Source organism: Scyliorhinus canicula, chromosome 8 (assembly GCF_902713615.1).
Source record: "Scyliorhinus canicula chromosome 8, sScyCan1.1, whole genome shotgun sequence".
NCBI classification, from domain to species: Eukaryota; Metazoa; Chordata; class Chondrichthyes; order Carcharhiniformes; family Scyliorhinidae; genus Scyliorhinus; species Scyliorhinus canicula.
The window spans coordinates 65,501,504-65,529,061 of record NC_052153.1 but is presented as its reverse complement, the minus strand read 5'-3'; the positions used below and the strand labels follow the sequence as shown (position 1 = coordinate 65,529,061).

General features: G+C 45.9%; 1 protein-coding gene across 9 annotated transcripts in view; it reads left to right on the top strand.

The window, feature by feature from the left end:
* The window catches only part of kank1a (KN motif and ankyrin repeat domains 1a), a 430,902-nt gene that overhangs the window by 313,113 nt on the left and 90,231 nt on the right, over nucleotides 1–27,558 (top strand). For 8 of the 9 annotated variants that reach the window (XM_038804689.1, XM_038804690.1, XM_038804682.1 and 5 more), the window contains one exon: nucleotides 3,993–4,103. The exons of the other annotated variant lie outside the window; for it this stretch is intronic. In XM_038804689.1, the coding sequence (XP_038660617.1) occupies nucleotides 4,070–4,103 (34 nt within the window). In that variant the 5' untranslated portion in view covers nucleotides 3,993–4,069. The remainder of the gene's footprint in view (nucleotides 1–3,992; nucleotides 4,104–27,558) is intronic. 9 annotated transcript variants of the gene reach the window in all.

Below are 27,558 nucleotides of genomic sequence, written 5' to 3'. Positions count from 1 at the left end.
CCTGTTCTATCAGCTTAGAATAGTCATCATCCCTTACCCCTGCATCCTTTAATAAATTTTTCAGCCTCCGAGGAGACGGATGTGCAAATTGCCTATGCAGTTTTACTACAATAAGCTTTTTACCAGCTAAAGTCGCATTATCAACTGTCAATACATCCTTAACCACTCTACTTGAAACATTATTTGTCAATAATGGAATACAATAATGTCCCGACTGTGTAAATTGTAAGTCCACCGTCTTTCCAAAAACTCTTGCCTTATCCTGTTCCATATCCAGCTTCATGTGTGCTTTCTTCATCGACGGTCTGCTCAGAAGCAAAGGTATCTCACTTGATACAACATCCGTGCTAATAAAATGATTCACTCCAGCAATATTGCAAGGAATCACCACTCTTTTGAGCGACTTCAGAGTATTATCATCCCCAAACCTGAAACTTGTGGAACTTTTAAATTCCTTAACCTTGTTACGATTTTCAGCATCCAATGAGTCCAGATAACATTTTAACCAGTCAATCCCACACACAGTAGATGTGCAGCCACTGTCCAATACAGCACGGTTAAAAGATTCTGCAACCAACACCCTCATTACCGGCGTAAAACAGCTTCTTAATAGGACAATGCCTTCTTTCTGGTCACTATCTTTTTCCTCTTCTGACTCTTCCGTGTCATGTGTCGCTTCAAATACTCTATCATAACGAGTTGGACAGTTGAAAGCATAATGGTATTGAGAGTCACATCGAAAACATCGATTTATCATGCCCCGTGCATTTCTGGGGTTCATCCTCCTATTGCAGGTTCTAACTGGGTTTCTGTCTTCATAATTTCCTTGTCTCGGTCTTCTTTTATAGTCTTGAGGCCTGTTCGTAGCCATACGATTTTGCCATCCTGTTAGTAGTGTATCTTCCATATTCTGCCTTATAGCAGGCTGACCTATTTGGGTCATCAGAGCCATTGGAATCGAATGTTTCCCCAAAAATGTTTTTTAAAGCTGCTGTCATCTGTTCGAATAAGGTATCGTTATCCGTAAACTCAACTCCTGTCAAAACCAGGAGCCTATCCATGTTGCACAGTCAAGTAATTTAAAGGCCAACACAGACTGGAAATTCCAGCCTGTGTTTCTGCTGCTTTTTATATAGTCGGCCAAATTCCATTAAATAGTCTTCCATAGATAAATCCTCCATTTTCTGGAACTTATCAAAATCCGACCATGCTTCATACGCACTTAACAAGTCATCTTTCTTATAAATCTTGTCCATATAAAGTAATAAAGTCGCCAGACCTTCTTCTGAGTCTAACTCTTCCAACTCCAGCTCAGAAAGCACTTTGTTTTGGATTTTACTGCCATATGGTAAAGAAAGAGCCAATGCCATACCTTGTTTTCTCTTTCCTAAAGCAGTCACCTTAGTCCACATAACTACTGCACTTCTCCATTGGTCGTATGATTCCCTTTCAGAAAATAGGGGAGGATAATCATAACCAGCCTTCACATTTACACAGCACCCATCCTCTGCTACCATTGTTAACATGTACTAGATGCTGTGGTATGAAGAGGCAAGAGTTCAGCTCCTTTTTCACCAACACACCTTTAATGGTTCAAACTCACTCTGCACAGAACTCTACAGACATCACAAGCTCCAGAGTCCACCTGAAGTCCCTTTACATATTAGTGTGAATCATTGAACACTTAACATAAATGAGACAATCATTGAACACTTAACATAAATGAGACAACTAATTGCAATGTCTCTTAACCCATTACTTAACATTCCTTGGGGCAATTCGCGAGCCTAGAGGAGTTGCGAGAGAAGTATGGATTGGTGCGGGGGAAGGGTTAGGCACATGCAGGTTTGGAACGTTGCAAGAAAAGTTTCCCCCACTTTCCTGATAGCGCCGGCCTCTTCGTTGCTGGAGGCAGTGCTATCAGCAGGAGGGCTGGAGAGGGGGGTTGTTTCGGCAGTCTAGGGGAGGGTCCTGGAGAAGGATAGGGTGTACAGGGAGGGGATTAAGGCAAAGTGGGAGGAGGAGCTGGTGGAGAGATTATGGTGTGAGATGCTGTGGAGGGCGAATGCCTCGAGGTTCAGTCTGATGCAGCTGAAGGTAGTGTACATGGCACACCTCTCAAAATCGAGCACGAGCCGGCTGTTTGAGGGGGAAGAGGATATCTGTGAGCGATGTGGGAGGGGCCCTGTGAACAATGTTCATATGTTTTGGTCCTGCTTGAAAGATTTTGAAGGACAGTGTTCGGGAGTCTTGCATACGGATGTGGAGCCCGGTGCCCTCGAAGCCATATTCGGGGTGTCGGACTGGCCCGAGTTGCAGGCGGGAGCGTGGGCTGATGTTTTAGTCTTCGCCTCGCTGATTGCCCGTAGGCGGGTCTTGTTGGAGTGGAGGTCAGCTTCTCCAACCTGTGCCTCAGTGTGGCGGGGGGACCTGCTGGAGTTTTTAACCCTGGAGAAGGTGACGTTCGAGCTGAGGGGGGGCGAAGGAGGGTTACAATTGTTGGGGTTTGTTCATCATGCATTTTCAGGAGTTGGTTACCGTTGACTGTTGAGGGAGAGAATGTGGGGGGGGGGGGGGGGGGCGGGGGGGGTGTTCTTGGGTTTGGGTGGGATTTTTAAAAAATATTGTATGGTGAAAATTGGTCGAATAAAAAGATTTAAAAAAAAAAAGATAATCAAATAGATTTCAGTACTTCCTGAAGATTTGAACAATCATTTGCTTTCAAAAAGGTAGAAAACGTGGCAGCTTAACCTGAATTTAACCATTTAAGAACTCTGATGTTTTTCAATGGATAAAAATGTTGTTGAAACAACTTTTGCACCCTGTAGCATTATCTAATTAGATATAAAAGTAAACCATCTGAGGCATCTTCGGAAAAACGGAGTGTTTTTTTAAATTGCTGTTTTTTCCCCCCCTCAATTTTATTTTCCTAGTGCATGTTTCCTTGGATCCTGGCATTGGCAGCTTTCTGATGTCTCACCCAAATGGCCATTCCCGTGATCGTGGACAGACTATATCTTGGCCTGGGATGGGGTGCAAACATTAAGGATGTGTCTGGTCCAATCAGCAAATTTTTATCAATATGAACAATCATCATCGCGCTGGTTGAAATCAGCCGATAGCCCGCAGACCAGTGTTATGGGCCAAGGTTTAACAACTCGAACAGACTTCTTAAGCGCTTTTAATTTAAAAAAAACCCAGCTTTATTCCAAGAATTTAGTTAACATTTGTATAAACACACACACACTCCAAGAACTTTATCAATTACAAACATAAAGTCCCCACACAGCTACAGTAATCTATGCATAATCCTTAATGAATTTCTCCTTCAACTGTTCCAATTCAGTAACCAAATCCATGTAAAACCAGAAACCCCTTTTCAAAGGCGTGACCCAACACACAGGATTCTCACTGGTATAAGATTGTTGTTATTGATACTCTGTTCCCCTTTTCAAACTGCAGATTTGAATTCCTTCCAGAAAGCAATTATCTCTTTTAAGTTACGAAGTATTCTGGAACAGCTTAGAAAGACGCTTCTTTCAACCTGTACAGTTCAAACTAGTTCAAAACTCAAAGCGAAAGTAAAAGCTCAGAGCCACAGCCCACCTCCACCCACGCAAATGACATCATTGAAGCCATGTGAGAAGACAAAACCTTTTCTTAAAGGGACACTCACATGACACCAGGGATCAAACATATTATCATTGTTCTTATTTTTATGTCTAACTGCCTTTCTCCAGAGAGTTATTGGAAAGACTTGTTTGAAATTAATGCTGAGTGTAGAAAGTAATCCTGATACTTTTGAGGTTGAAATGTTGTGTACAAAGGAGATATTTATTTGTTCCAAAGATTGTTGTGTGCCATGAAAATGTGTAAATGCACTGTGAAACACAAGCTACGCTAATTTCTAAGTTACACAATTGGAGGTAACTTGCACCACTCCATATTGATGATCATGTATTTGACACAAATGTTTTCTTCTTCCTTTCCAGATTGCATGACTGGCTGGACTTGATGCATGGTTGCATGACTAATGTCTTTGTGGATTTATGAATAAGCAGATGCAGAAATGGCTCACACTGTGATTAATGGGAGTGTTCCAGGTAACTACTTGTATTATTGCATTCCATAATGTAGAAATTTTCCCTTGGATAAAGACAAACCTATCGCATCAGATTAATTGTAGGCCCAATAAGATTTCCATAAGACCATAAAATATGGGAGCAGAATTAGGCCATTCAGTCCATCGAAGCTGCTCTGCCATTTGATCATGGCTGATATGTTTCTCAACCCCATTCTCCTGCTTTTTCCCCATAGCTCCTGATCCCCTTATTAATCAAGAACCTGGGCAGCACGATGGCGCAGTGGTTAGCACTGCTGTCTCATGGCGCTGAGATCCCAGGTTCAATCCCGGCTCTGGGTCACTGTCCGTGTCAAATTTGCACATTGTTCCCGTGTTTGCATGGGTTTCTCCCCCACATTCCAAAGATGCGCAGGGTAGGTGGATTGGCCGCGCTAAATTTCCCCTTAAATTGGAAAAAATGAATTGGGTACTCTAAATTTAAAAAAAATAAAATAATCCAGAACCTAGCTATTTCTGTCTTAAAGATACTCCATGATGATTTGGCCTCCACAGCCTTCTGAGGCAATGAGTTCCACAGATTCATCACTTTCTGGTTGAAGAAATTCCTCCTTAGTTTTAAAGGATCATCCCTTCAGCTGTGTCCTCGGGTTCTAGTTTCTCCTACTAGTGGAAATCTCTTCACCACATCCACTCTATCTAGGCCTCTCAGTATTCTTTAAGTTTCAATAAGATCCTCCACCCTCAGCCTTCCTATATCCCATCGGGAAAAGACCCAGAGTCCTCAACCCTTCCTCTTATGACAAGTACTTCAATCCAGGGATCATTCTTGTGAACCTCTTCTGGATCCTTTCCAAGGCCAGCACATCCTTCCTTGGATATGGGGCCCAAAACTGCTCACAATATTCCACATTGGGTCTGACAAGAGCATTATACAGCCTCAGCAGTACATCCTTGCTCATGTATTCTAGCCCTCTTGAAATGAATGCTAAAATTGCATTGCCTTTTATAAATGTTTTTGCATTTTTTTTATAAATTTGGAGTATCCAATTCTTTTTTTCCAATTAAGGGGCAATTTAGCGTGGCCAATCCATCTATCCTGCACATCTTTTTGGGTTGTGGGTGTGAGACCCATACAAACCCAAGGACAATGTGCAAACTCCACACGTACAGTGACGGGGCCGGGATTGAACCCGGGTCCTCAGTGCTGTTAATTAGCAGTGCTAACCACTACGCCACCATGCCGCCCTGCATCTGCCTTCCTAACTGCCAACTGAACCTGCATGTTATCCTTGAGAGAATCCTGAACTAGGACTCCCAAGTCCTTTTGTGCTTCAGATTTCCAAAGCCTTTTAGAAATTCGCCTATGCCTCTATCCTTCCTACCAAAGTGCATAACCTCCTAATTTTCCAGATTGTATTCCATCTGTCACTTCTCTGCCCACTCTCCTAGCCTGTCCAAGTCTTTCTGCAGCCCCCCTGTTTCTTAACATTGCCCCTCTACACATCTTTGTATCATCTGCAAATTTAGCAACAACACCCCCAGTTCCTCCTTCCAGATTGTTAATGTATACCATAGAACATAGAACATACAGTGCAGAAGGCCATTCGGCCCATCGACTCTGCACCGATCCACTTAAGCCCTCCCTCACTTCCACCCTATCCCTGTAACCCAATAACCTCTCCCAACCTTTTTGGTCACTAAGGGCAATTTACCATGGCCAATCCACCTAACCTGCACGTCTTTGGATTGTGGGAGAAAACTGGAGCACCCGGAGGAAACTCACGCAGACACGGGGAGAACGTGCAGACTCCGCACAGACAGTGACCCAGCGGGGAATCGAACCTGGGACCGTGGTGCTGTGAAGCCACTGTGCTATCCACTTGTGCTACCGTGCTGCCATATCATGAATAATTATGGTCCCAACACTGACCCCTGTGGAACATCATTAGTCGCAGGCTGCCATCCTGAAAAAGACACTTTATCCCCACTCTTTGCCTTCTGCCAGTCAGCCAATCCTCTATCTATGTCAGTGCCGCCCCTAGCACCATGAGCTCTTATCTTATTAAGCAGCCTCCGATATGGCACCTTGTTGAAGGACTTCTAGAAATCCAAATAGATCACGTCCACTGGCTCTTCTTTGTCTAACTTCCTCGTTGCCTCCTCAAAGAATTCTAACAGATTTGTCAGGCGTGACCTCCCCATGACTAAGCTGTGCTAACTGTTGTACCATGCACTTAGAAGTCTCATTTTTAATAATAGGCTCTAAAATCTTACCAACGACCGAAGTCAGGCTAACCAGCCTACAATTTCCCCTTTTCTGCCTCCCTACCTTCTTAAACAGGGGTTGTTACGTTACCTATTTTCTAGTCCTCTGGAATCCTTCCTGCCTCCAGTGATTCCTGAAAGATTGGACCAATCTCCTCCGCTATCTCCTTCACAACCCTGGGGTGTAGTCCATCCGTTCCTGGTGATTCCTTTGGACGTTTCAGTTTCCCCAAAACCATCTCCTTAGTGATGGCCACTACACTCGCATCTACCCCCAGACTCTCTTGAAGTTCTGGTATGCCACTAGTGTTTTCCACTGTGGAGACTGAGTCCCCCATGATTATTGTAAAATTACTTTTATTAAATGCCTTTTCTATCTCCTTATTTATTTTCGGCCCCACATCCTGACTTCTGTTAGAGAGCCTGTGCATGTGTCTCATCAGGGTCTTTTTTCCTTTGCGATTCCTTAACTCTGCCTACACTGATCCTACGCCTTGTGACCCTATATCGCTTCTTGCTATCAAATTTTTATTCACACTGCAACTTCTTCCCAGCTGCCTGTGCTTTCGATAAGTCACACATCCATGGATATTTAGATCCCAGTCCTGATGCCGTTGCAGCCATATCTCTGCGATGCCCACAACATCGTACCCGCTGTAAGCTCATTTACCTTGTTTGGTATCCTGCCGCATTTAGGTACAACATCCTCAGTTCTGCGTCGACTGCCCTCTTTCTCATAGTTGTCCTCTTTTCTGCTGTGCAGTTAGATTCCTGCCAGTTTCTATCCCACTAGTTAGTTTAAAGTGCTATCTACAGCCCTAGTTTTTCGATTCGCCAGGACTTTGGTCCTAGCATGATTCAGGCAAAGACCATCCCATCGGAATAGCTCTGTGTTTCCCCAGTACTGGTGCCAATTTTCCATGAATTCAAGCCCATTTCTCCCACACCAACTTTTAAGCCACGCATTTACCTCTATTGACCCTGGGCTAATTAGCTCGTGGCTCTGATAAAAATCTGGGTACTATTACCTTTTTGGGTTCTACTTTTTAATTTAGCCCCTAGCGACTCATATTCCTTCTGCAGAAGCTCTATCCTTGTTCTAACTGTGTAGTTGTGGACCACGACAACTGGATCTTCTACCCTCCCCCTCCAAGTTCCTCTACGTATCTCACTCATAGTTACACCCTCAAGTCCCTGATCACGCCAAATTCAAGGTATTTAATCTAAGGGCTGCCTCCTGAAGCACAGCATCCAGGTAATTCTTCCTCCTCCCTGATGTGTCACAGCATTCGAAGCTTAGACTCTAGCTCAGGGGTGGGCAAACGTGCCAGGGCCACATTCAGAAATTCACAATTTTAAAGGGCCGCATAGTATATTAAGTAAAATAATTAATATTTAAAATAGCCAAAATGAAAGGTTTTTAAAGAAGAAAAAAAGCATACCTTTGGCGGGCCGTAGTTTGCCCACCCCTGCTCTAGCTCATCAACTCTGAGCTGAAGTTCCTCAAGCAGCAAACACTTGCTACAGATGTGTTCACTGGGAACCACAATGGGGGTCCACCAGCTCCCATGTCATGCAGGTACAACACATCGCCAGGCTGTGCATCTCTATTTTATTTCATTGGTTTTTAATTTGTTTTTTTATTTAAATTTCCAGCTGGTTTTTAGTCTTTTCAATCTATAAAATGTTTCTCTTTATACCTTTATACCTCTTTATACACGGAAAGTAAATTGGAATAGGTAGTGCAAATTAGCAATTACCGAGCAGCCAATGAACTTGCCGTTTTCCTGTGACATCACTGCTTTTTTTCCCCACTCTGTTTATGGTGAGTTCCTTCCTGTAGCTCCCTTCCCACTGTGTCCGCCACTCTTTCTCTGCTCTGTTTCTTACTGAAGCTCCTCTCCCTTTTCCCGCTCGTTTCATTTCCAAGTAACACTTCTTGCTTTGGCATGTTCCAGCAACTAAAATTACTGTTCTACAATAAAACAATGAAACAATAAAAAGTGCAAGTAACTTTATCATGCTAATAACTCAAAATAAATTAATGCTACTGTATGAATGTACATGGTCTTTATTGGATACAGTATTTGTATGAGTGTGGAACTAATGGGGAAAAATTGTTCAATGGATCTTGTTGGGAAGTGAAATATAGTTTTACTCAGATAATTGAAAGTGTCAAGTCGTGAAGAAACAAACATATTTAAGTGTCTCACACATTTATTCATTTTAAAATGTATTTATTTGGAAACTAGTGTAACAGTCCTCTACCATATCCTTAGCAAAATAGCGCACTCTATCCTCGGAAATGTATGCGCTCAGATTTGTGTTCTTCACAATTTGTGTAATACTGAGTGCCCTTAAAATTTCTGACTTCTTCAGTGGAAGAATCATTTTTCACTATACAGTATATCACGAGGCTGCCTGCTTCATCTTTCCCAGGTATTGGGGTTAATTGCAACATTTCAGTTTCATCTGCTCTGCTGTATTGCAGTCTCTGACTAATGCAGCTCATTATCCAAATGTTTCTTCAGCCACACAGATTTCTGATCCTTTAATTGATGTATCCAAAAATAAATTGTCTACCCGTTATAACCCCATGGCTATATACAGTCACAAGGCATTTTCTGTTATCTCAGCAAGTCCCAAGAATGCCAGGATTGAAACCATTCACTGTATTGGGAAGGGCCAGCTCCACTCGATGGAGACATAGGAACACTAGGTTAGTCTTTCAACAAAAGTCTCTACACATAAAGCTGTTGTCATCACTGCTGTACTGTAAAGATTGCAGTTCGGGCTCTACTACCACCCTCAAGATTCCTGAAAAGTAGTATGCATTTTAACAGGCTTTTATTATCTGTAGGATTTGAGTTAAATGTAATGTGGAAAGTGAAACTTTTGACTCTGCCATCACTCTGGGGAGGCTGGGCCTGATCAAGCCACACACACGCACGCAGACAGACAGACCCACCCACCCCCGTCACCACATGCTAGGGGACAGTGCCAGAACACTGCCCGGCCATATCCCTCGCCAAGCAGGGGCTATGCTGAACTGTGCACCCCCCAGGTGGTGGTCACGACTGGTTTTTGTTTTTGGAAAACTGGTACTGAATTGCACTAGCATGGTGGGACAATGCGTTGAGGGTAGAGGTAGCAGCATAAAGTTCGAAATAAGATTGAATTTTATTATAAATTATGCTAATCAGTGTCACCATCCTGAGCATGAACCTGATCATATTGTCGGATGATCCCAAACCAAAGCCATGCCAGAGCAAATCCCATTTTTTTTGGTGTCTCACGAGATTTAGCGGCCATTACAAGATTTGCGTCGATGGCTAGTGCAGCTGCCAAATCATGGCCATAATTTATTGGTTTTCTGATTTGCAGTCCTCAAGTTTGCGCACCTTAAAACATATTAAATTTCTGCATGGGTTCCTGGCCCAATTCTATGTAAAATATTCTAATATAAGAAATTTAGTTGACCAGACACACCTGCATCACAAAGAACAATGCAGCGCAGGAACAGGCTCTTCGACCCTCCAAGCCTGTACCGGTCATGATACCACCTTTGGCCAAAACCCACAGCACTTCCTTGTGCCGTATCCCTCTATACCCATCCGATCCATGTATTTGTCAAGAAAAGAACAAAGAACCTGAGCCCCTTGGGTCTGACAATGCAGTGAATTATTGAGCCAGCACTGACTGACAACTTTTGTAACTGGCCTTGCCGATGATGTCCAGGATGATGGTATATTTCCATCTTGTGCACCTTCAAATCCCATTTCACCCTCATCTCTCAACCTGATTAGAAGTGCAAACTGAAGACTATTTGGCCATAAGCCTTTTAGCTCTCTCTCCACTCCTCCCCAAGAACTGACAGCTGGCCAGCCAGTGTAGCCTCATGATGAAGGTTACAAGCAAGAACATTTGATGAAGACGCACCATTATATAATATGGCACTTTGCAGTCACCTGTTCAGATACTGGCACCGTGCATACTTCAGAAGTGTTCCCTGTAAACTGACCCGGAGTGGGTACAGTTCCCTGTTGCAAGCCACCCTCCATCCCTCATTTCCATAGTTCCCCCTCTCTCTTCTACCTGAACTTCAGCTCTCTCAAACTCCATGGCCAGCACCACTCAACATCTTCCAGCTTTTCCACCAACAACACAGCGCTTCCTCTGACACTGCGAGCAGCATAAGTAAGTCAAAACACCTCACCTGCCAGTCACATGCTGATCCAATCAGTGAGGTGGCCTTTTTCAGCTGAACACACCAGCTGAGAATGTTTTGAGGGCATTAACAGGACCAGTGAGGCCAAAATGGTAGGTTGGATGCCAAATCATTTTGACTTTTATGTATTTCTAATGAACAAGGGTGGCCTGTTCACCTGTGCTATCTCTCTGAAAAAACTAGTCATTTAGAAGTAGAATAATAACCTTTTATTGTCACAAGTATCAAGTTACTGTGAAAAGTCCCTAGTCGCCACATTCTGGCGCCTGTTCAGATAAGCTGGTATCGGAATTGAACCCGCGCTGCTGGCGTTGTTCTGCATCACAAACCAGCTGGCTAGCCCACTGAGCTAAACCAGCCCAATATTCCCAAGACTTTTCGTTTTTAGTATTTGTCTGCCTCATATTTAGCAGTTATTATAGATTCTGCTTCCCAGAAGGTCATGCCAAGTAACAATTTACAACGGTGGTTAGCACTGCTACCTCACATCTCCAGAGTCCCGGATTCTATTTGACTGTGGGTGACTGTCTGTGGAGTTTGCACATTCTCCCTGTGCCTGCATGCGTTTCTTCCGGATGTTCCATTTTCCTCCCACACTCCAAAGATGTGCAGGTTAGATGGAATGGACATGCTAAATTGCCAATCGGTGTCCAAAGGTTAGGTGGGGTTACAGGTATAAGCGAGAATTGAGTCTTGGTAAGGTGCTCATTCGGAGCATCGGTGCGGACTCAATGGGCTGATTGGTCTCCTTCTGCACTCCATGGAATCTATGGATACTCTCAGTTTTAGAGTCTCCCAGCATCTCTCTCTGGTGACCATCTTAAATTTGTGCCCTCCTGTTATTGTTTCACACACCAGTGAAAATAATCTTCAATAACCTTCCACAGCGGCTATTGGTGGAGGTGTCAAAATACAACTTCATTGTTAGTTACCCATTGGTATACACTTGAATAAGAACTGAATCAAACTTAGAAACAAAATATCACACAACACAGGGAAAACTCGAGCACATGGCAAAAGCATTACGCACAAAATAAATCACTAAACACAAACAAACAGATAGATGATTCAAGAATTCAGGAACAAAGAACCTCAACCACGAGGTCCTATCTTTAAGGTAATTCTTATCTCTGGTTTAACCCCTCACTTGCATTCACTGGCTTCTAAGTCTTAGCTAAGAACTCCTAGTTTGTTCAAATGAATGTCTGTTACTTGGAGGATAGCTTGTTAATCAAACATTGAACATTACTTGAGATTGATTGGTGCCTATCAAAACTAGCTTGCCGTTTGCGTGTGCAATCTTAGGAAATATACCGATTATGTTTTCTCACACTTCGCCATGTTTCATAGTTTGGCAGAGACCTAACTAAAGCTGATTAATTTTTTCCTATTAAGGGCAATTTAGCATAGCCAATCCATCTCACCAGCACATCTTTTGGGTTGTGGGGGTGAAACCCCCACGCACACTGGGAGAATGGGCAAACTCCACACGGACAGTGACCCGGGGCCGGGATTCGAACTCAGTGCCGCAGTCCCAGTGCTAACCACTGCGCCACCGGGCTGCCCCTGAAATTGATTAATTGAATACACAAAGAACAATCCGTTCACCGTATTAAATGCAATGGAATACAATGATTAATTCATTATATGAGAAAATGACTCGGTTGTCACAGTCAAGACATTTTAATATTTTGCTTATTTGTTATATGCACTCAACCAGCCCCTTTATCGGGAAAAAAAATTAGACTCTGTCAGCAACTCAGAATTTTGAGTGCCTCTATCAAATCTCCTTTTAATTTTGCTGTAATGATGTGAGCTCCAGTTGCGAAAAGTAGATTTGATTATAGTACAGTTACTATATCAGAGTAACAACGATGATGTATTCTTACTGTGGTAAATTTAAACTGTATATTTTTGGTAAACATATTTTTTTAATGAATACAGAATAAAACAAAACACACCTCCCCAAAGCTGATGGTGACTAGCTCTTTAAAAAACAGAATGAAAGAACGTCATCCTTTATAAAACCCATTAATTGCACTCCTTAACATATACTTAATTTTTTTAAGATGCAAAAACTGCATAAGATCCCTCAGCCTTACCGAGGCATTGGGTGGAAAAAATGGCCACCACTCCCAACAGCACCCACCTGCAAGCGATCAGCGAGGCGAAAGCGAAGGCATCTACCCCGCACCCGTCTGCAGCTCCGGCAGGTCTAGCACTTCAGAAAATTGCCACCGGGGGACTGGGCTCAAAATCCATCTGTAAAATCTCCGACATGGTGCTGAAGAAGGAAACCCAAAATCTCACCAGCTCAGGACGTGCCCAGAACACATGCACATGATTTGCCGGGGTCCTCCCACAGCACTCACACTTATCTTCCACCCTCTCAAACAACCGACTCTTCCTAGCCCTAATTAAATGCACCCGGTATATCACCTTCAACTGTATCAGCGCCAGTCTCGCACATGAGATAGTGTTCACCCTACGCAAGACCTCACACCACACCCCCTCATCTGATTCCACCACCAACTCCACCTCCCACTTGGCCTTGGTCCCCATGAGGGCTGCAGTATCCTCCGCCATTATCTTACTGCTGTACCTTTAATCAACCTGAATGCAAACCCATGACAACCTGAAATTAAGCTTAGACCATCAGTACCCAGGGGAGAAACTGAATTAGAGATAATAGAACAAATATTGCCAGCAGCAGTGGAACTGATGGACCATTTTAAATGGAATGATGCGATGAGCCAATGATTTATGGCTTTTGTTGAATGACACGATTCTCACTCTTTCTCTTTTATGCACCAGTTAAAATGAACTGAATTGCACACATTCCTCAACGCTAATGTGTGTTCATAGTATTTCTAGTGTTTCCTCACTCGCAGCCTTGCAATGGAGTGGGGGATTTTTAAGAGACTGATCACATGCGAGGGCAAATTGGCTACGTAACATAGCAGCCTGTAGTGTTAACATCATCTTAATAAAGCTCTTCTTTTGAACTTCTGAGGCCTGCAGAAATAATGATAAAACTACCACAGATAAAAAGCTGTCTCTAATTGTGAATGGCTGCAATTGTAGAATAAGATTTCCAAAACTGAATTGCATGATCAGGATGGATTTTGATTTTCACTGAATCATTGATCTTTCAAGAGGAGAGGTGAATTTAAGGATGCAAAACAATACACTCTGGGTGAATTACTGAGAAGCTGTAGATGGAAACTTGGAATCATTAAATTTGCCTTCATCGTACTGATCAAGTGACTTGATTGCACTTCTTTAGCAGTATGTCGCAGTTTCAGTCATCTTGTATATTTTCTTAAATTGATGCTGTAAGTAATATTTGTGAGTCCTTGTACTTACCTGGTGGTCCTGGCTGAGCGAGAATGTAGTTCACACGATCAGTAGTACAATGTTTTCCAAGTACCATGTAGGCATAAAGAATAATTAATCAGTCTGCACCTGACTCTCTGGTGCCTTTTTAAAAACACAAAAGGTAGATTAAAAACAGAAAGATTATAGTGCAGTTTCCAACAATCGATGTCTGCATCACATCTGAAAATCTTCCTTAATTGTCATTTCTAAGATGCCTTTTACTGCTCCATGTCTTTCTTGGTACCAAATTTGCTGCAAATTGCCATGTGAAATAGCTGAGCATTGCATTGTTAGCTTTAAAATGACAGATTTGACTTTTTGTTCAAAGTTGTGGCTTCTGATCCACAGCAGCATGAATTAAATTTAAATTGTTTAAACATGCATTAATACGCAGAACAGCAGTCTTCTGCAGACTAATTAACAGCTTAAAAAGCATTTTTTTCTGGAAGACCTGTACTTATTTATACCCTCTAGGAAACCTCTTGATATGTATGATAGTACGATAGCAAGCCTTGGTCTTGGACTGCACGTTGAGTGAGTGCTTGCATATGTCAAATGAAAAGGGCCTCAAGAAAAATATCTTTAATAAAATGACAATGAATGTATGGAGACATGCAGGTCATGCAGTTATACAAATTCCATAAACTTCCATTAATGGAATAACATTACACGGTGGCGCAGCGGCTAGCATTGCTGCCTCACGGCACCTAGGTTCGATCCTGGCTCTGGTTCACTGTGTGGAGTTTGCACATTTTCCCCATGTTTGCATGGGTTTCGCCCCCAAAACCCAAAGATGTGCAGGGTAGGTGATTGGCCACACTAAAACTGTCCCTTAATTGGAAAAAATGAATTGGGCACTCTAAATTTATATTTTAAAAATCTTATAACATTAATCATATTTTTTCAATTTCTTTCTCTCTTTTAAACTCTCTCCTTTCTCATTCACTCCCGTTTCTCGTTATCTTGTTTTTCATTCGCCCCCACATCCATTGTTAATACCGTTTGGCATCATTTGATGTGAAATATTGTTTGTTAAGAATTTGTAGGCTGGAGGTGTTCTCTATATTACTAAATGTTCAATTTCTTGTCCTTTCAGCTTAGTATGATGTGCAGAAAACTGCCACAATGCTTAAGTGTCCAAGTTAAATGGCAGTAATCAATACAAGTTAAGCCTCTGTTCCTCTAGTTGCAGATTGCGCATCTTCCCATAAATACCATCATTTCCACTTCTCTATTCACAAATGACCTTGGTTTCAGGTTGGAAAGAGCCAAAGCTTAGGAAGGCCAAATGTATATAGAAACCCTGCAGTCCTAAGACTGCATAGCATAGTGCCAGTAAGCTTCCCTCCAGCTAATTCCATTTAAACTTGGACATTGCCTTTCAAGGTTGTCTAGAGCTAAATAGAAAGAATCTCGGGTCCTATCAATACACTAAGCAAGATGGTCAATTAAATGCACTCGAGTACTATGCACTGCTAGTATGTGTGTTTGCCACAATTCTCCTGTCTTCAATATTGACAAATACCATATCCAATTAACTGGTGAATTCCACTGCAAAGCAGTTCGAAGCTTCAAAAACAACAATGAACTTTGTTCCAATTGCAGTAATCACGAACCAGAATTGGGTGCTAGTTTATGACGACTCAGTAAAGTTATTTTCATTTTGTGAATTCTATGATTTCTACAGGTGGGTTGAGGATTGCAGGACACGATTCTCCAGTTTATAGTCAAAACCAACTAAAGACTGAATAAGTCAAGTTGAGTTATTGCACAGGATTATGGGATTTTCGAGGATTTATTTGTGTTTTAGGATAATTTTCTGTTAATTTGTCAATTCTTTAATGAAAATTGGTAAATTTATTTGCCAATGGAAGCCCGTCTGTTAGATGCCCATGATTCTGGACGATTTGAACATTCATTTCGTGAAAATGTCAAAATATAAACATTGCAAACTGGCATCCTGCAGCAGTAATTTGTATTTTCACTATCCCTGGTTGCACTGGAACCAAACCACAAAGGAATGCGGCGCACCATTAAACCTAACTCTTTACTTGGCTCTTATTAAAAATCCAAACTAATATTCTCTCCCATCTTGAGGATGTTGAGTTTTGCAAGGGTACAGTTCCAGCAGCATTCTGGCACTTTGCGCAGGTTGCCATTCTTCATGTGTTAGTCTTGACGACAGGCATTTTCAGGCAATTTGAACACCACTCTGTCTGACCCAGTTAGTTACCCCTAAACATCTTAAAACTTTCAGGCAGCTTTGTTTACTGGATTTCCATCGAGAGTGGAATTCTTCCCCTCAAGGTGCTGAGGCCAGTTTGTCACATGACAAAAGCAGTGCTGCAACTAACTGAATCAAATGAGAGACATTTTTAGTTTTGATTTTGTAGTGCTGCTTGATTAATTGTTAAGGGTAATGGTAGAAGCAGAATGTATACAATGCCTTGTAACTTGATTTGTAGCCCACTCGCTGCTGGCTATAAATGACCCATCTCTCAGAGGGCAGCAGAGCAGAGCAACTGATCAGCTGTTCTGGGGAAATTTGCATACGTGCAGTGCGGTCAGCCTAAGTTGAAGGTGAATCTGCGAAGGAGACCCGAGGAGTTTGAGTGAAGGCAATCATCCAGCAGAGGGCAGCAGAGCAGAGCAACTGATCAGCTGTTCTGGGGAAATTTGCATACGTGCAGTGCGGTCAGCCTAAGTTGAAGGTGAATCTGCGAAGGAGACCCGAGGAGTTTGAGTGAAGGCAATCATCCAGCAGAGGGCAGCAGAGCAGAGCTACTGATCAGCTGTTCTGGGGAAATTTGCATACGTGCAGTGCGGTCAGCCTAAGTTGAAGGTGAATCTGCGAAGGAGACCCGAGGAGTTTGAGTGAAGGCAATCATCCAGCAGAGGGCAGCAGAGCAGAGCTACTGATCAGCTGTTCTGGGGAAATTTGCATACGTGCAGTGCGGTCAGCCTAAGTTGAAGGTGAATCTGCGAAGGAGACCCGAGGAGTTTGAGTGAAGGCAATCATCCAGCAGAGGGCAACAGAGCAGAGCTACTGATCAGCTGTTCTGGGGAAATTTGCATACGTGAAGTGCGGTCAGCCTAAGTTGAAGGTGGTTTGTGGAGAGGCTGTTGGCAAGTAACAGTTAAACCCGAAACACTTCGTGAGTGTTTCCCACCCTACCTCCTCCTCTAACCAACCCCCCACCCCACGGTGGTTGGGAAGCGGGAGCAGGGGCCTGTCGTGAAGGTGAGTGAGTGCCTTTAAATTTGCTTACCTTTCAGCGGGAGCAGGGTTTGAGGTAATATCAGGTAAGCTCTTCCTTTCTTTTTCTTGTTTTTTTTTTAAATCTAGAGGTGATGTCAGGGAAGGCAGTACAATGCTCCTCCTGCAGAATGTTTGAGGTGAGGGACGCCGTCAGTGTCCCTGCTGATTTCATCTGTGGGAAGTGCACCCAACTCCAGCTCCTCAAAAACCGTGTTAGGGACCTGGAGCTTGAGCTGGATGAACTTTGGATCATTCGGGAGGCAGAGGGGGTCACAGATAGGAGCTTCAGGGAAGTAGTTACACCAAAGACTGGAGATAGATGGGTAACTGTAAGAGGGACTGGGAAGAAGCAGTCAGTGCAGGGACCCCCTGCGGTCGTTCCCCTGAGTAACAAGTATACCATTTTGGATACTTGTGGGGGGGACGACTTACCAGGGGTAAGCCATGGGGTACGGGCCTCTGGCACGGAGTCTGTCCCTGTTGCTCAGAAGGGAAGGGGGGAAAGGAGTAGAACATTAGTAATTGGGAACTCAATAGTCAGGGGCACAGATAGGAGATTTTGTGGGAGCGAGAGAGACTCACGTTTGGTATGTTGCCTCCCAGGTGCAAGGGTACGTGATGTCTCGGATCGTGTTTTCCGGGTCCTCAAGGGGGAGGGGGAGCAGCCCCAAGTCGTAGTCCACATTGGCACTAACGACATAGGTAGGAAAGGGGACAAGGATGTCAGGCAGGCCTTTAGGGAGCTAGGATGGAAGCTCAGAGCGAGAACAAACAGAGTTGTTATCTCTGGGTTGTTGCCCGTGCCACGTGATAGTGAGATGAGGAATAGGGAGAGAGAGCAATTAAACACGTGGCTACAGGGATGGTGCAGGCGGGAGGGATTCAGATTTCTGGATAACTGGGGCTCTTTCTGGGGAAGGTGGGACCTCTATAGACAGGATGGTCTAAATCTGAACCTGAGGGGCACCAATATCCTGGGGGGGAGATTTGTTAGTGCTCTTTGGGGGGGTTTAAACTAATTCAGCAGGGGCATGGGAACCTGGATTGTAGTTTTGGGGTACGGGAGATTGAGAGTATAGAGGTCAGGAGCACAGATTTGACTTCGCAGGAGGGTGCCAGTGTTCAGGTAGGTGGTTTGAAGTGTGTCTACTTCAATGCCAGGAGTATACGAAATAAGGTAGGGGAACTGGCAGCATGGGTTGGTACCTGGGACTTCGATGTTGTGGCCATTTCAGAGACATGGATAGAGCAGGGACAGGAATGGTTGTTGCAGGTTCCGGGGTTTAGTAAGCTCAGAGAAGGGGGCAAAAGAGGGGGAGGTGTGGCGCTGCTAGTCAAGGACAGTATTACGGTGGCGGAAAGGATGCTAGATGGGGACTCTTCTTCTGAGGTAGTATGGGCTGAGGTTAGAAACAGGAAAGGAGAGGTCACCCTGTTGGGAGTTTTCTATAGGCCACCTAATAGTTCTAGGGATGTAGAGGAAAGGATGGCGAAGATGATTCTGGAAAAGAGCGAAAGTAACAGGGTAGTTGTTATGGGAGACTTTAACTTTCCAAATATTGACTGGAAAAGATATAGTTCGAGTACATTAGATGGGTTATTCTTTGTACAATGTGTGCAGGAGGGTTTCCTGACACAATATGTTGACAGGCCAACAAGAGGCGAGGCCACATTGGATTTGGTTTTGGGTAATGAACCAGGCCAGGTGTTAGATCTGGAGGTAGGTGAGCACTTTGGAAACAGTGACCACAATTCGGTGACCTTCACGTTAGTGATGGAAAGGGATAAGTATACCCCGCAGGGCAAGAGTTATAGCTGGGGGAAGGGCAATTATGATGCCATTAGACATGACTTAGGATGTGTTGGTTGGAGAAGTAGGCTGCAAGGGTTGGGCACACTGGATATGTGGAGCTTGTTCAAGGAACAGCTATTGCATGTTCTTGATAAGTACGTACCAGTCAGGCAGGGAGGAAGGGGTCGAGCGAGGGAACCGTGGTTTACCAAAGAAGTGGAATCTCTTGTTAAGAGGAAGAAGGAGGCCTATGTGAAGATGAGGCGTGAAGTTTCAGTTGGGGCGCTTGATATTTACAAGGAAGCGAGGAAGGATCTAAAGAGAAAGCTGAGACGAGCAAGGAGGGGACATGAGAAGTCTTTGGCAGGTAGGATCAAGGAAAACCCAAAAGCTTTCTATAGGTATGTCAGGAATAAAAGAATGACTAGGGTAAGAGTAGGGCCAGTCAAGGACAGTGGTGGGAAGTTGTGTGTGGAGGCTGAGGAGATAAGCGAGATACTAAATTAATACTTTTCGTCAGTATTCACTCAAGAAAAAGATAATATTGTGGAGGAGAATGCTGAGACCCAGGCTATTAGAATAGATGGCATTGAGGTGCGTAGGGAAGAAGTGTTGGCAATTCTGGACAAGGTGAAAATAGATAAGTCCCCGGGGCCGGATGGGATTTATCCTAGGATTCTCTGGGAAGCCAGGGAAGAGATTGCTGAGCCTTTGGCTTTGATTTTTAGGTCATCATTGGCTACAGGAATAGTGCCAGAGGACTGGAGGGTAGCAAATGTGGTCCCTTTGTTCAAGAAGGGGAGTAGAGATAACCCCGGTAACTATAGGCCGGTGAGCCTAACGTCTGTGGTGGGTAAAGTCTTGGAGAGGATTATAAAAGATACGATTTATAATCATCTAGATAGGAATAATATGATTAGGGACAGTCAGCATGGTTTTGTGAAGGGTAGGTCATGCCTCACAAACCTTATCGAGTTCTTTGAGAAGGTGACTGAACAGGTAGACGAGGGTAGAGCAGTTGATGTGGTGTATATGGATTTCAGTAAAGCGTTTGATAAGGTTCCCCACGGTCGGCTATTGCAGAAAATAAGGAGGCTGGGGATTGAGGATGATTTAGAGATGTGGATCAGAAATTAGCTAGTTGAAAGAAGACAGAGAGTGGTAGTTGATGGGAAATGTTCAGAATGGAGTTCAGTTACGAGTGGCGTACCACAAGGATCTGTTCTGGGGCCGTTGCTGTTTGTCATTTTTATAAATGACCTAGAGGAGGGCGCAGAAGGATGGGTGAGTAAATTTGCAGACGACACTAAAGTCGGTGGAGCTGTAGACAGTGCGGAAGGATGTTGCAGGTTACAGAGGGACATAGATAAGCTGCAGAGCTGGGCTGAGAGGTGGCAAATGGAGTTTAATGTGGAGAAGTGTGAGGTGATTCACTTTGGAAAGAATAACAGAAATGCGGAATATTTGGCTAATGGTAAAATTCTTGGTAGTGTGGATGAGCAGAGGGATCTCGGTGTCCATGTACATAGATCCCTGAAAGTTGCCACCCAGGTTGATAGGGTTGTGAAGAAGGCCTATGGTGTGTTGGCCTTTATTGGTAGAGGGATTGAGTTCCGGAGGCATGAGGTCATGTTGCAGTTGTACAAAACTCTAGTACGGCCGCATTTGGAGTATTGCGTACAGTTCTGGTCGCCTCATTATAGGAAGGATGTGGAAGCTTTGGAACGGGTGCAGAGGAGATTTACCAGGATGTTGCCTGGTATGGAGGGAAAATCTTATGAGGAAAGGCTGATGGACTTGAGGTTGTTTTCGTTAGAGAGAAGAAGGTTAAGAGGTGACTTAATAGAGGCATACAAAATGATCAGAGGGTTAGATAGGGTGGACAGCGAGAGCCTTCTCCCGCGGATGGAGGTGGCTAGCACGAGGGGACATAGCCTTAAATTGAGGGGTAATAGATATAGGACAGAGGTCAGAGGTGGGTTTTTTACGCAAAGAGTGGTGAGGCCGTGGAATGCCCTACCTGCAACAGTAGTGAACACGCCAACATTGAGGGCATTAAAAAATTTATTGGATAAGCATATGGATGATAAGGGCATAGTGTAGGTTAGATGGCCTTTAGATTTTTTCCATGTCGGTGCAACATCGAGGGCCGAAGGGCCTGTACTGCGCTGTATCGTTCTATGTTCTATGTTCTCTCAGCTACTTGGGATTTGCATTATTTCATGGGTCTTCATGTTTTATCCTCTTTCTCCCAGTCTATCACTTGATTTTTATATATTTTATTTTCGATTAAGGGGCAATATAGTGTGGCCAATCCACCTACCCCACACATCTTTGGGTTGTGGGGGTGAGCCCCACGCAGACATGTGGCGAGGGGGGAGAGAGGAATGTACAAACCCCACACGGGAGTGACCTAGGTCCTGGATCGAATCCAGTACCTCGGTGCCATGAGGCAGCAGTGCTAACCACTGTGCTGCCCTGATTTAACATATTAATATGGTGCCCATGCCTCAAACACCTTCAACAGCTTCATCAATCATCTTCCCTCTATCATAAGATCAAACGTGGGGATGTTCTACGATGATTGTGCAATGTTCACCATTCACGACAACTCAGACACTGAAACAGTCCATGTCCAAATACAACAAAACCTGAACAACATTCAGACTTGGGCTTATAAATGGCAAGGAACATTCGCACCACATTAGTACCAGGCAAAGGTCATCTCTAACAAGAGAGAACCTAACCATCTCTGTTTGACATTCAGTGGTATTACCATTGTTGTGTCCCCCATTATCAACATACTGAGTGTTACCATTGATCAGAAACAGATTGAACCAGCCATATAAATACTGTGGCAACAAGAGCATCAGGGGTTGGGAATTCTATAGCGAGTAACTCTCCTCAACTCACAAGCCTGATAAGCATCTACAAGGCAACAGTCACTGTTGCATGATCAGGTTTTTTAATGTGTAATACAATTCCCCACTAATCCGATGGTGCCCAGACCCCCGGTGCCCTTGGTGATTTTTAACGTGCCTGGCCCTCCCAGCTCTACCGTTAATTCTAGGTGTCTCCCCAAGGTGCACAATGAGGTGGAGGTAGCCAACTTCTTGCCATGTCCCGTGGCCTTCGATACCCCTGACGGGAGCCCTTTGGGGTCGGAGGGCCCTGGCGCACTTGGAGGCACATGCACAGCTGTGCCACCCTGTCCCGTGTGCTGACTTCGAAATGCAGCCTCATCAAGGGGGTGAAACGCGGGGGAAGCTGGTGGCCACCATCGCCACTCCATGGGACCGATCTGGGTTGGTGTCCAGAGTCCCCTTGGTGCCCATCAGATCCTGGGGTTTACCTCGGGACGGAGGGGCAGCTAGTTCAAGCCCCTGCATCATCTGGCTCTGCTAGACCTGGCGGATCCCCATAGTGTACACCATCATTTAAAAAAAAATCTTTTTATTCTCCTAATTTGAAACATTTTCAGCAAAAGAAACCAAACAAAAACAAATACAGTACCAATCCCCCAAACAGCATCCCCTTCAGTATACAGACCAAAGTATCACCCGTACGTTCCAAGTAAAAAAAAAAGAAAGAAAATTAGCAATCCATCATTAAATGGTGGACTCGTGAACAACAATAACCTCAACCCCCCACTTCTCCCTCCCCTCCTAATGTTCGCTGGCAACTAATTCTCGAAAGTGCATAATAAACAGTCCCCATAGGGGCTGGTTTAGCTCACAAGGCTAAATCGCTGGCTTTTAAAGCAGACCAAGCAGGCCAGCAGCACAGTTCGATTCCCGTACCAGCCTCCCCGGACAGGCGCCGGAATGTGGCGACTAGGGGCTTTTCACAGTAACTTAATTGAAGCCTACACGTGACAATAAGCGATTTTCATTTCATTTTTTCATTTCATGAATTGTAGAACCCTACCTTCACCCCCCTCAGCTCAAAATTCACCTTTGAGAGTCAAACATTCCAGCCCTCAAACAGACGGCTCATCTTCGCCCTCGTGAGGTGCGCCCTATACACCACCTTCAATTGTATCAGCCCCAACCTCGTGCACGAGGTTGAGGCGTTCAACGTCCGGAGCACCTCACCACAGACCGTCTTCTATAGCCCCCCTACCCTCCCCCAAAATCCTCCTGTAGATCGCCAACACCGCCGTCAAAACCTCGTCCCACAATGAGGGGGCTGGCGCTATTACGAAGCTCTGACCCTCCTTCCAACAAAAGTCCCAGAGCTGCAGGTACCTAAACCCTTCCCTTTGCCCTGGTCCATATTACTCCCCAACTCTTCCAGCCTCGCAAAACGTTCTCCCAGGAACAGGTCTTTTAATACCCTGATTCCCTATCCCATCTTCGAAACCTCCCATTCAGCTTCCCTGGCTCAAACCTATGGTTCTCCCTAATTGGTATCTGCCCACATTCCGCCCTCAACCCCAACCGCCTTCATAGACCCTCCTGCATTCTTTTGTTTTAATAAATATAGAGTACAGAATTTATTTTTTTTCCAATTAAGGGGCAATTTAGCATGGCCAGTCCACCTAACCTGCACATCTCTGGGTTGTGGGAGTGAAATCCACGCAGGCATGGGGAGAATGTGCAAACTCCACAGACAGTGACCCAGGCCAGGATTCAAACCCGGGTCCTCAGTGCCGCAGTCCCAGTGCTAACCACTGCGCCACATGCCACCCCTGACCCTCCTCCATTCTAACCCACTGGGGACCCACCCCCCCAGCACCTCACCTTTTCGGCATTCGCCATCCAATAGTAGTATACTAAATTAGGGATTACCAACCCCACTGCTTGCCGCCCTCTCTGCAGAGCTACACCCACCCCTCGTTTTAATGGCCTGCATCCGAACTGCCAGTGGCAGAGGAAGGCTATCCCATCTTGCTAAATCCGCTTTCACCCTCTTCACCAAGCTAGTAAAGTTGTACCTACAGAATCCCTCCCGCAGTCCAACGCCACCTGCACCCCCAAATACCTAAAGTGGCTTGCCACCCTCGGCAATGGCAATCCCCCCACCCCTGCCCCCACTCCCAACCGGAACACCACAAAGTATTCACTCTTTTCCAGGTTTACTTTATACCCTGAAAAGGACCCAACGGTTCGGAGAAGCTCCATTATATCACCCATCGACGCACTCGGCTCCGATACCTATAATAATAAATTATCCACATTCGGAATCTCACGATGTTTCACCCCTCCGCCCCGCCCACTGGGTAGGCATGCCCTGTCCCATGCACTTGACCTCAAAAACACCTCACCAGTATCAGTCCCCTTTCATCTCTTTCCCCCCCCCCCCTTTCTTTTCACACCTCCGAGGCCCATGGAAACCTGTTGAACCAGGCTCCAATGGCCGCAGCCCCTCCCTCACCACACCTAGAACATAGAACAGTACAGCACAGAACAGGCCCTTCGGCCCTCAATGTTGTGCCGAGCCATGATCACCCTACTCAACCCACGTATCCACCCTATCCCCGTAACCCAACAACCCCCCCCCCCTTAACCTTACTTTTATTAGGACACTACGGGCAATTTAGCATGGCCAATCCACCTAACCCGCACATCTTTGGACTGTGGGAGGAAACCGGAGCACCCGGAGGAAACCCACGCACACAGGGGGAGGACATGCAGACTCCACACAGACAGTGACCCAGCCGGGAATCGAACCTGGGACCCTGGAGCTGTGAAGCATTTATGCTAACCACCATGCTACCCTGCTGCCCGTTCTCTAGCCGACCTAAGCTTGCTAGGGTGGAGGCACCTGCCCAGGTGCCACTCCTCTCCAATCCCCTCCCCCCACCCGGTCCCAGGAAACAAAACAAGCCTCTTGGCGGCTCATTCGCCTTAGTTTTGGGCCTCAACAACCAATGAGCTTGATCCAGTTCGTATCGGGAGGGATCTTCCCCCTCCCCCAACAGCTTCATCAACATTGTGGCAAAGTACACAGTCGGCCTCGGGCCCTCCACCCCTTCGGGCAGGCCCACGATCCTCCGGGTTTGCCCCCTCTATCTGTTTTCCAGATCCGCCAACTTGGCTCGCAGACCTTTGGTGGCCTCGACCACCCTCTGCCTCACCCATCGAGGTGAGCTGATTGCTGTGTTTGGACAAGGCCTCCTCCACTCCCTTCAGTTTCTCACCCTGCTCCCACACCTCGGCCGATGTCCCCAACACTGCTGCCTTCACCGGAGCAATCTCCCCCTCCACCAGCACTTTCAGCACCTCCATCATCTCCTCCTTTATCACCTCCATAGCTTTGCAAACTGTTCCTCAAGTTCCAAAGCCATCACCTCGGTCATCTTTTCTGCCGTAAGCAGTACGGCCCCACCCCAACGTCCCAGCCTCCGCCATCTTGCCGGTTGACGAGCAGACCATTTCGCTCGACGGCGAACCTTCACTCGCTCCCTTCTTCACGATGGCTTTCTTTTGGGATTCCAGCAGCCTCCTCCTTCCTTATATCTTCCTGCACTTATTTGTCAAAAAATTGCCCCTGGGACCAGGCATTAAATTCTTAAAAATTCGTGCCTTGAGCAGGAGCCACCCAACGTGCGACTTCCTCCTACATGCCGCCATCAGAAGTCCACAGTCTACACCCATCGTGTCAGCCCCCTCGGCGATGCTCCTCAGTCACTGGGCCATGCTCTTCGACACTACCCACCTGCGACTGGGATTAGCTCCACAGCCTCAGCCATACCCATCTGAGAGCAAGGCATGTCCCACAGAACCTCATCAAGGTCAGCCTGGTACTGGGTAACATCCCCCAGCGAGGCAGACATATTGCTGAGACCCTCAGCCATGGCAGTCACTGACTGCACAACGCCATGGACATCTTCATTCATGGTGCTGCCGTGGTGCACCAGGCTCTGCATTGCGGTCGCCACCCTAGTAGTGTTGGCCTCAGTGCCACGAATAGCCGACGACATCTCCTGCGCCCGTAGTCTCGGGGCCTCCTCCAAGTGGCTATGGATCTGTTGGAGTGATGCTAGCATTTCCTTCTGAATGTCCAGACTACTCCCTATCTTCTCCATCAGCTCCATGTAATTCTGTACCACAGGCTCAGCATCAGGCTGGGATCCACCCGGGTCCTGGCATCCAGCAGTACTCCGACTGCTAACTTGTCTTGGGGTTCCTGTCTCCACCTGATGTGCATCAGCAGCAGTGTGGTGCTCACCAGACTGTACCCCCAAAGCCTGTCCGCTAACATGTCCAAGCGAGGTGTGTGTATCTGCTCCGTTGGAGGCTGGGGATGACAGCTGTGCCACGACTATAATATTTGCATCCTCGGAGCTCATGGGAGGCAGGAGAGAGGGTCGCCCGGGATGGGCTGGCGCCATCGGCTGGAAGGCCTGTGGGAGAATAGACATGTGGTCAGTAGGAGGGATGGGTCATCAGTTAGGAAATCACTACTCGTGTTTGACAGGTCCTCCTGGTGGAGCCTCGTGGTTCCTCACCTCTGCACATCCGGCAGCCTCCTGGTTGGTTACCGCCCTGTCCTTGGGCAGCCCAGTCACCTCCAGAACACGCTTCTCAAAGGAGGTGAGGATTATTAAATCTGGCACCCCACCACCAGTCTGGGCCTTCTCCCAACGATTATGGGAGAGCTTTTCCTGAGGAGACACAGAGTGTGCATCATTAACCACACACATGGTTCACAGTGGTGGGAGGGCGGTGTAAAGGGAGGGTTGGGGTGGGGGCTTGAAAGGGGAGGGGGGCTGCGGGAGGATTGGGGGTTGCATGGGGAGTTGAGTGGTGGATGCTCCTTTGGGGGGAGGTAGAGGAGCACTAGTGTCTACGCACTCATGCTGCCTGGTGTAGCTTGTTGACCTTTTTTCGGCACTGGAAGCCAGTCCTCCTGGTCACACTCCCCGAGCTTACAGCTGCCTCCACCTCATTCCAGGCAGCACCGGCTGCCCTATGGCTCGCCCTCGGGGAAACAGATCATCACCCGTGGCCTCCACCGTGTCTCGAAGCCTCTCCAGATCCACACCGCTGAATCTTGGGGCCGGTTACCTGAGCACTATTGTTGCGAGCTAGCTGAGGTTGGCTGAGTAAGTGCTGCTCGACCTTGTTAGCAGAGGGCTGGCGAACACTGTCCCAGCGAATCAGCTGTTGAGCCTTCATTTCTGGCGGGAATCCTGCCAGGCCTGGTTTAAGTTAACCAATTAACGTTGAAATGTGTTGCCGGGAATTTCCGCTCGCTACCACACTTAGAATTTTTTTTCTAGAGAATCGCGCCCAGAATATTTAAACAGTGTAATCCTCACCTAACTCCTGTGTAATTGCACAACTGTTTCCAGCACCCTGGCTCTTCTCCCCCACCATGCTCACTCCCCTAACCTTGACCTTCAATATTCCCCCACCCATCCCAACCTGAGCTTGCCACCTGAACCCCACCCTCTCCACACTCGCTTGGCCCGATCTTGCCATCCGACTACCTCACCTCACAGCAGTTGTCTTACTCATCCTACCTTCTTACATTTTCACCTTCTGTCCCTATCCCTTTTTAAAAACAAAAACTTGGGGAATTTGAGTTCTTTACTTGCCAGAATC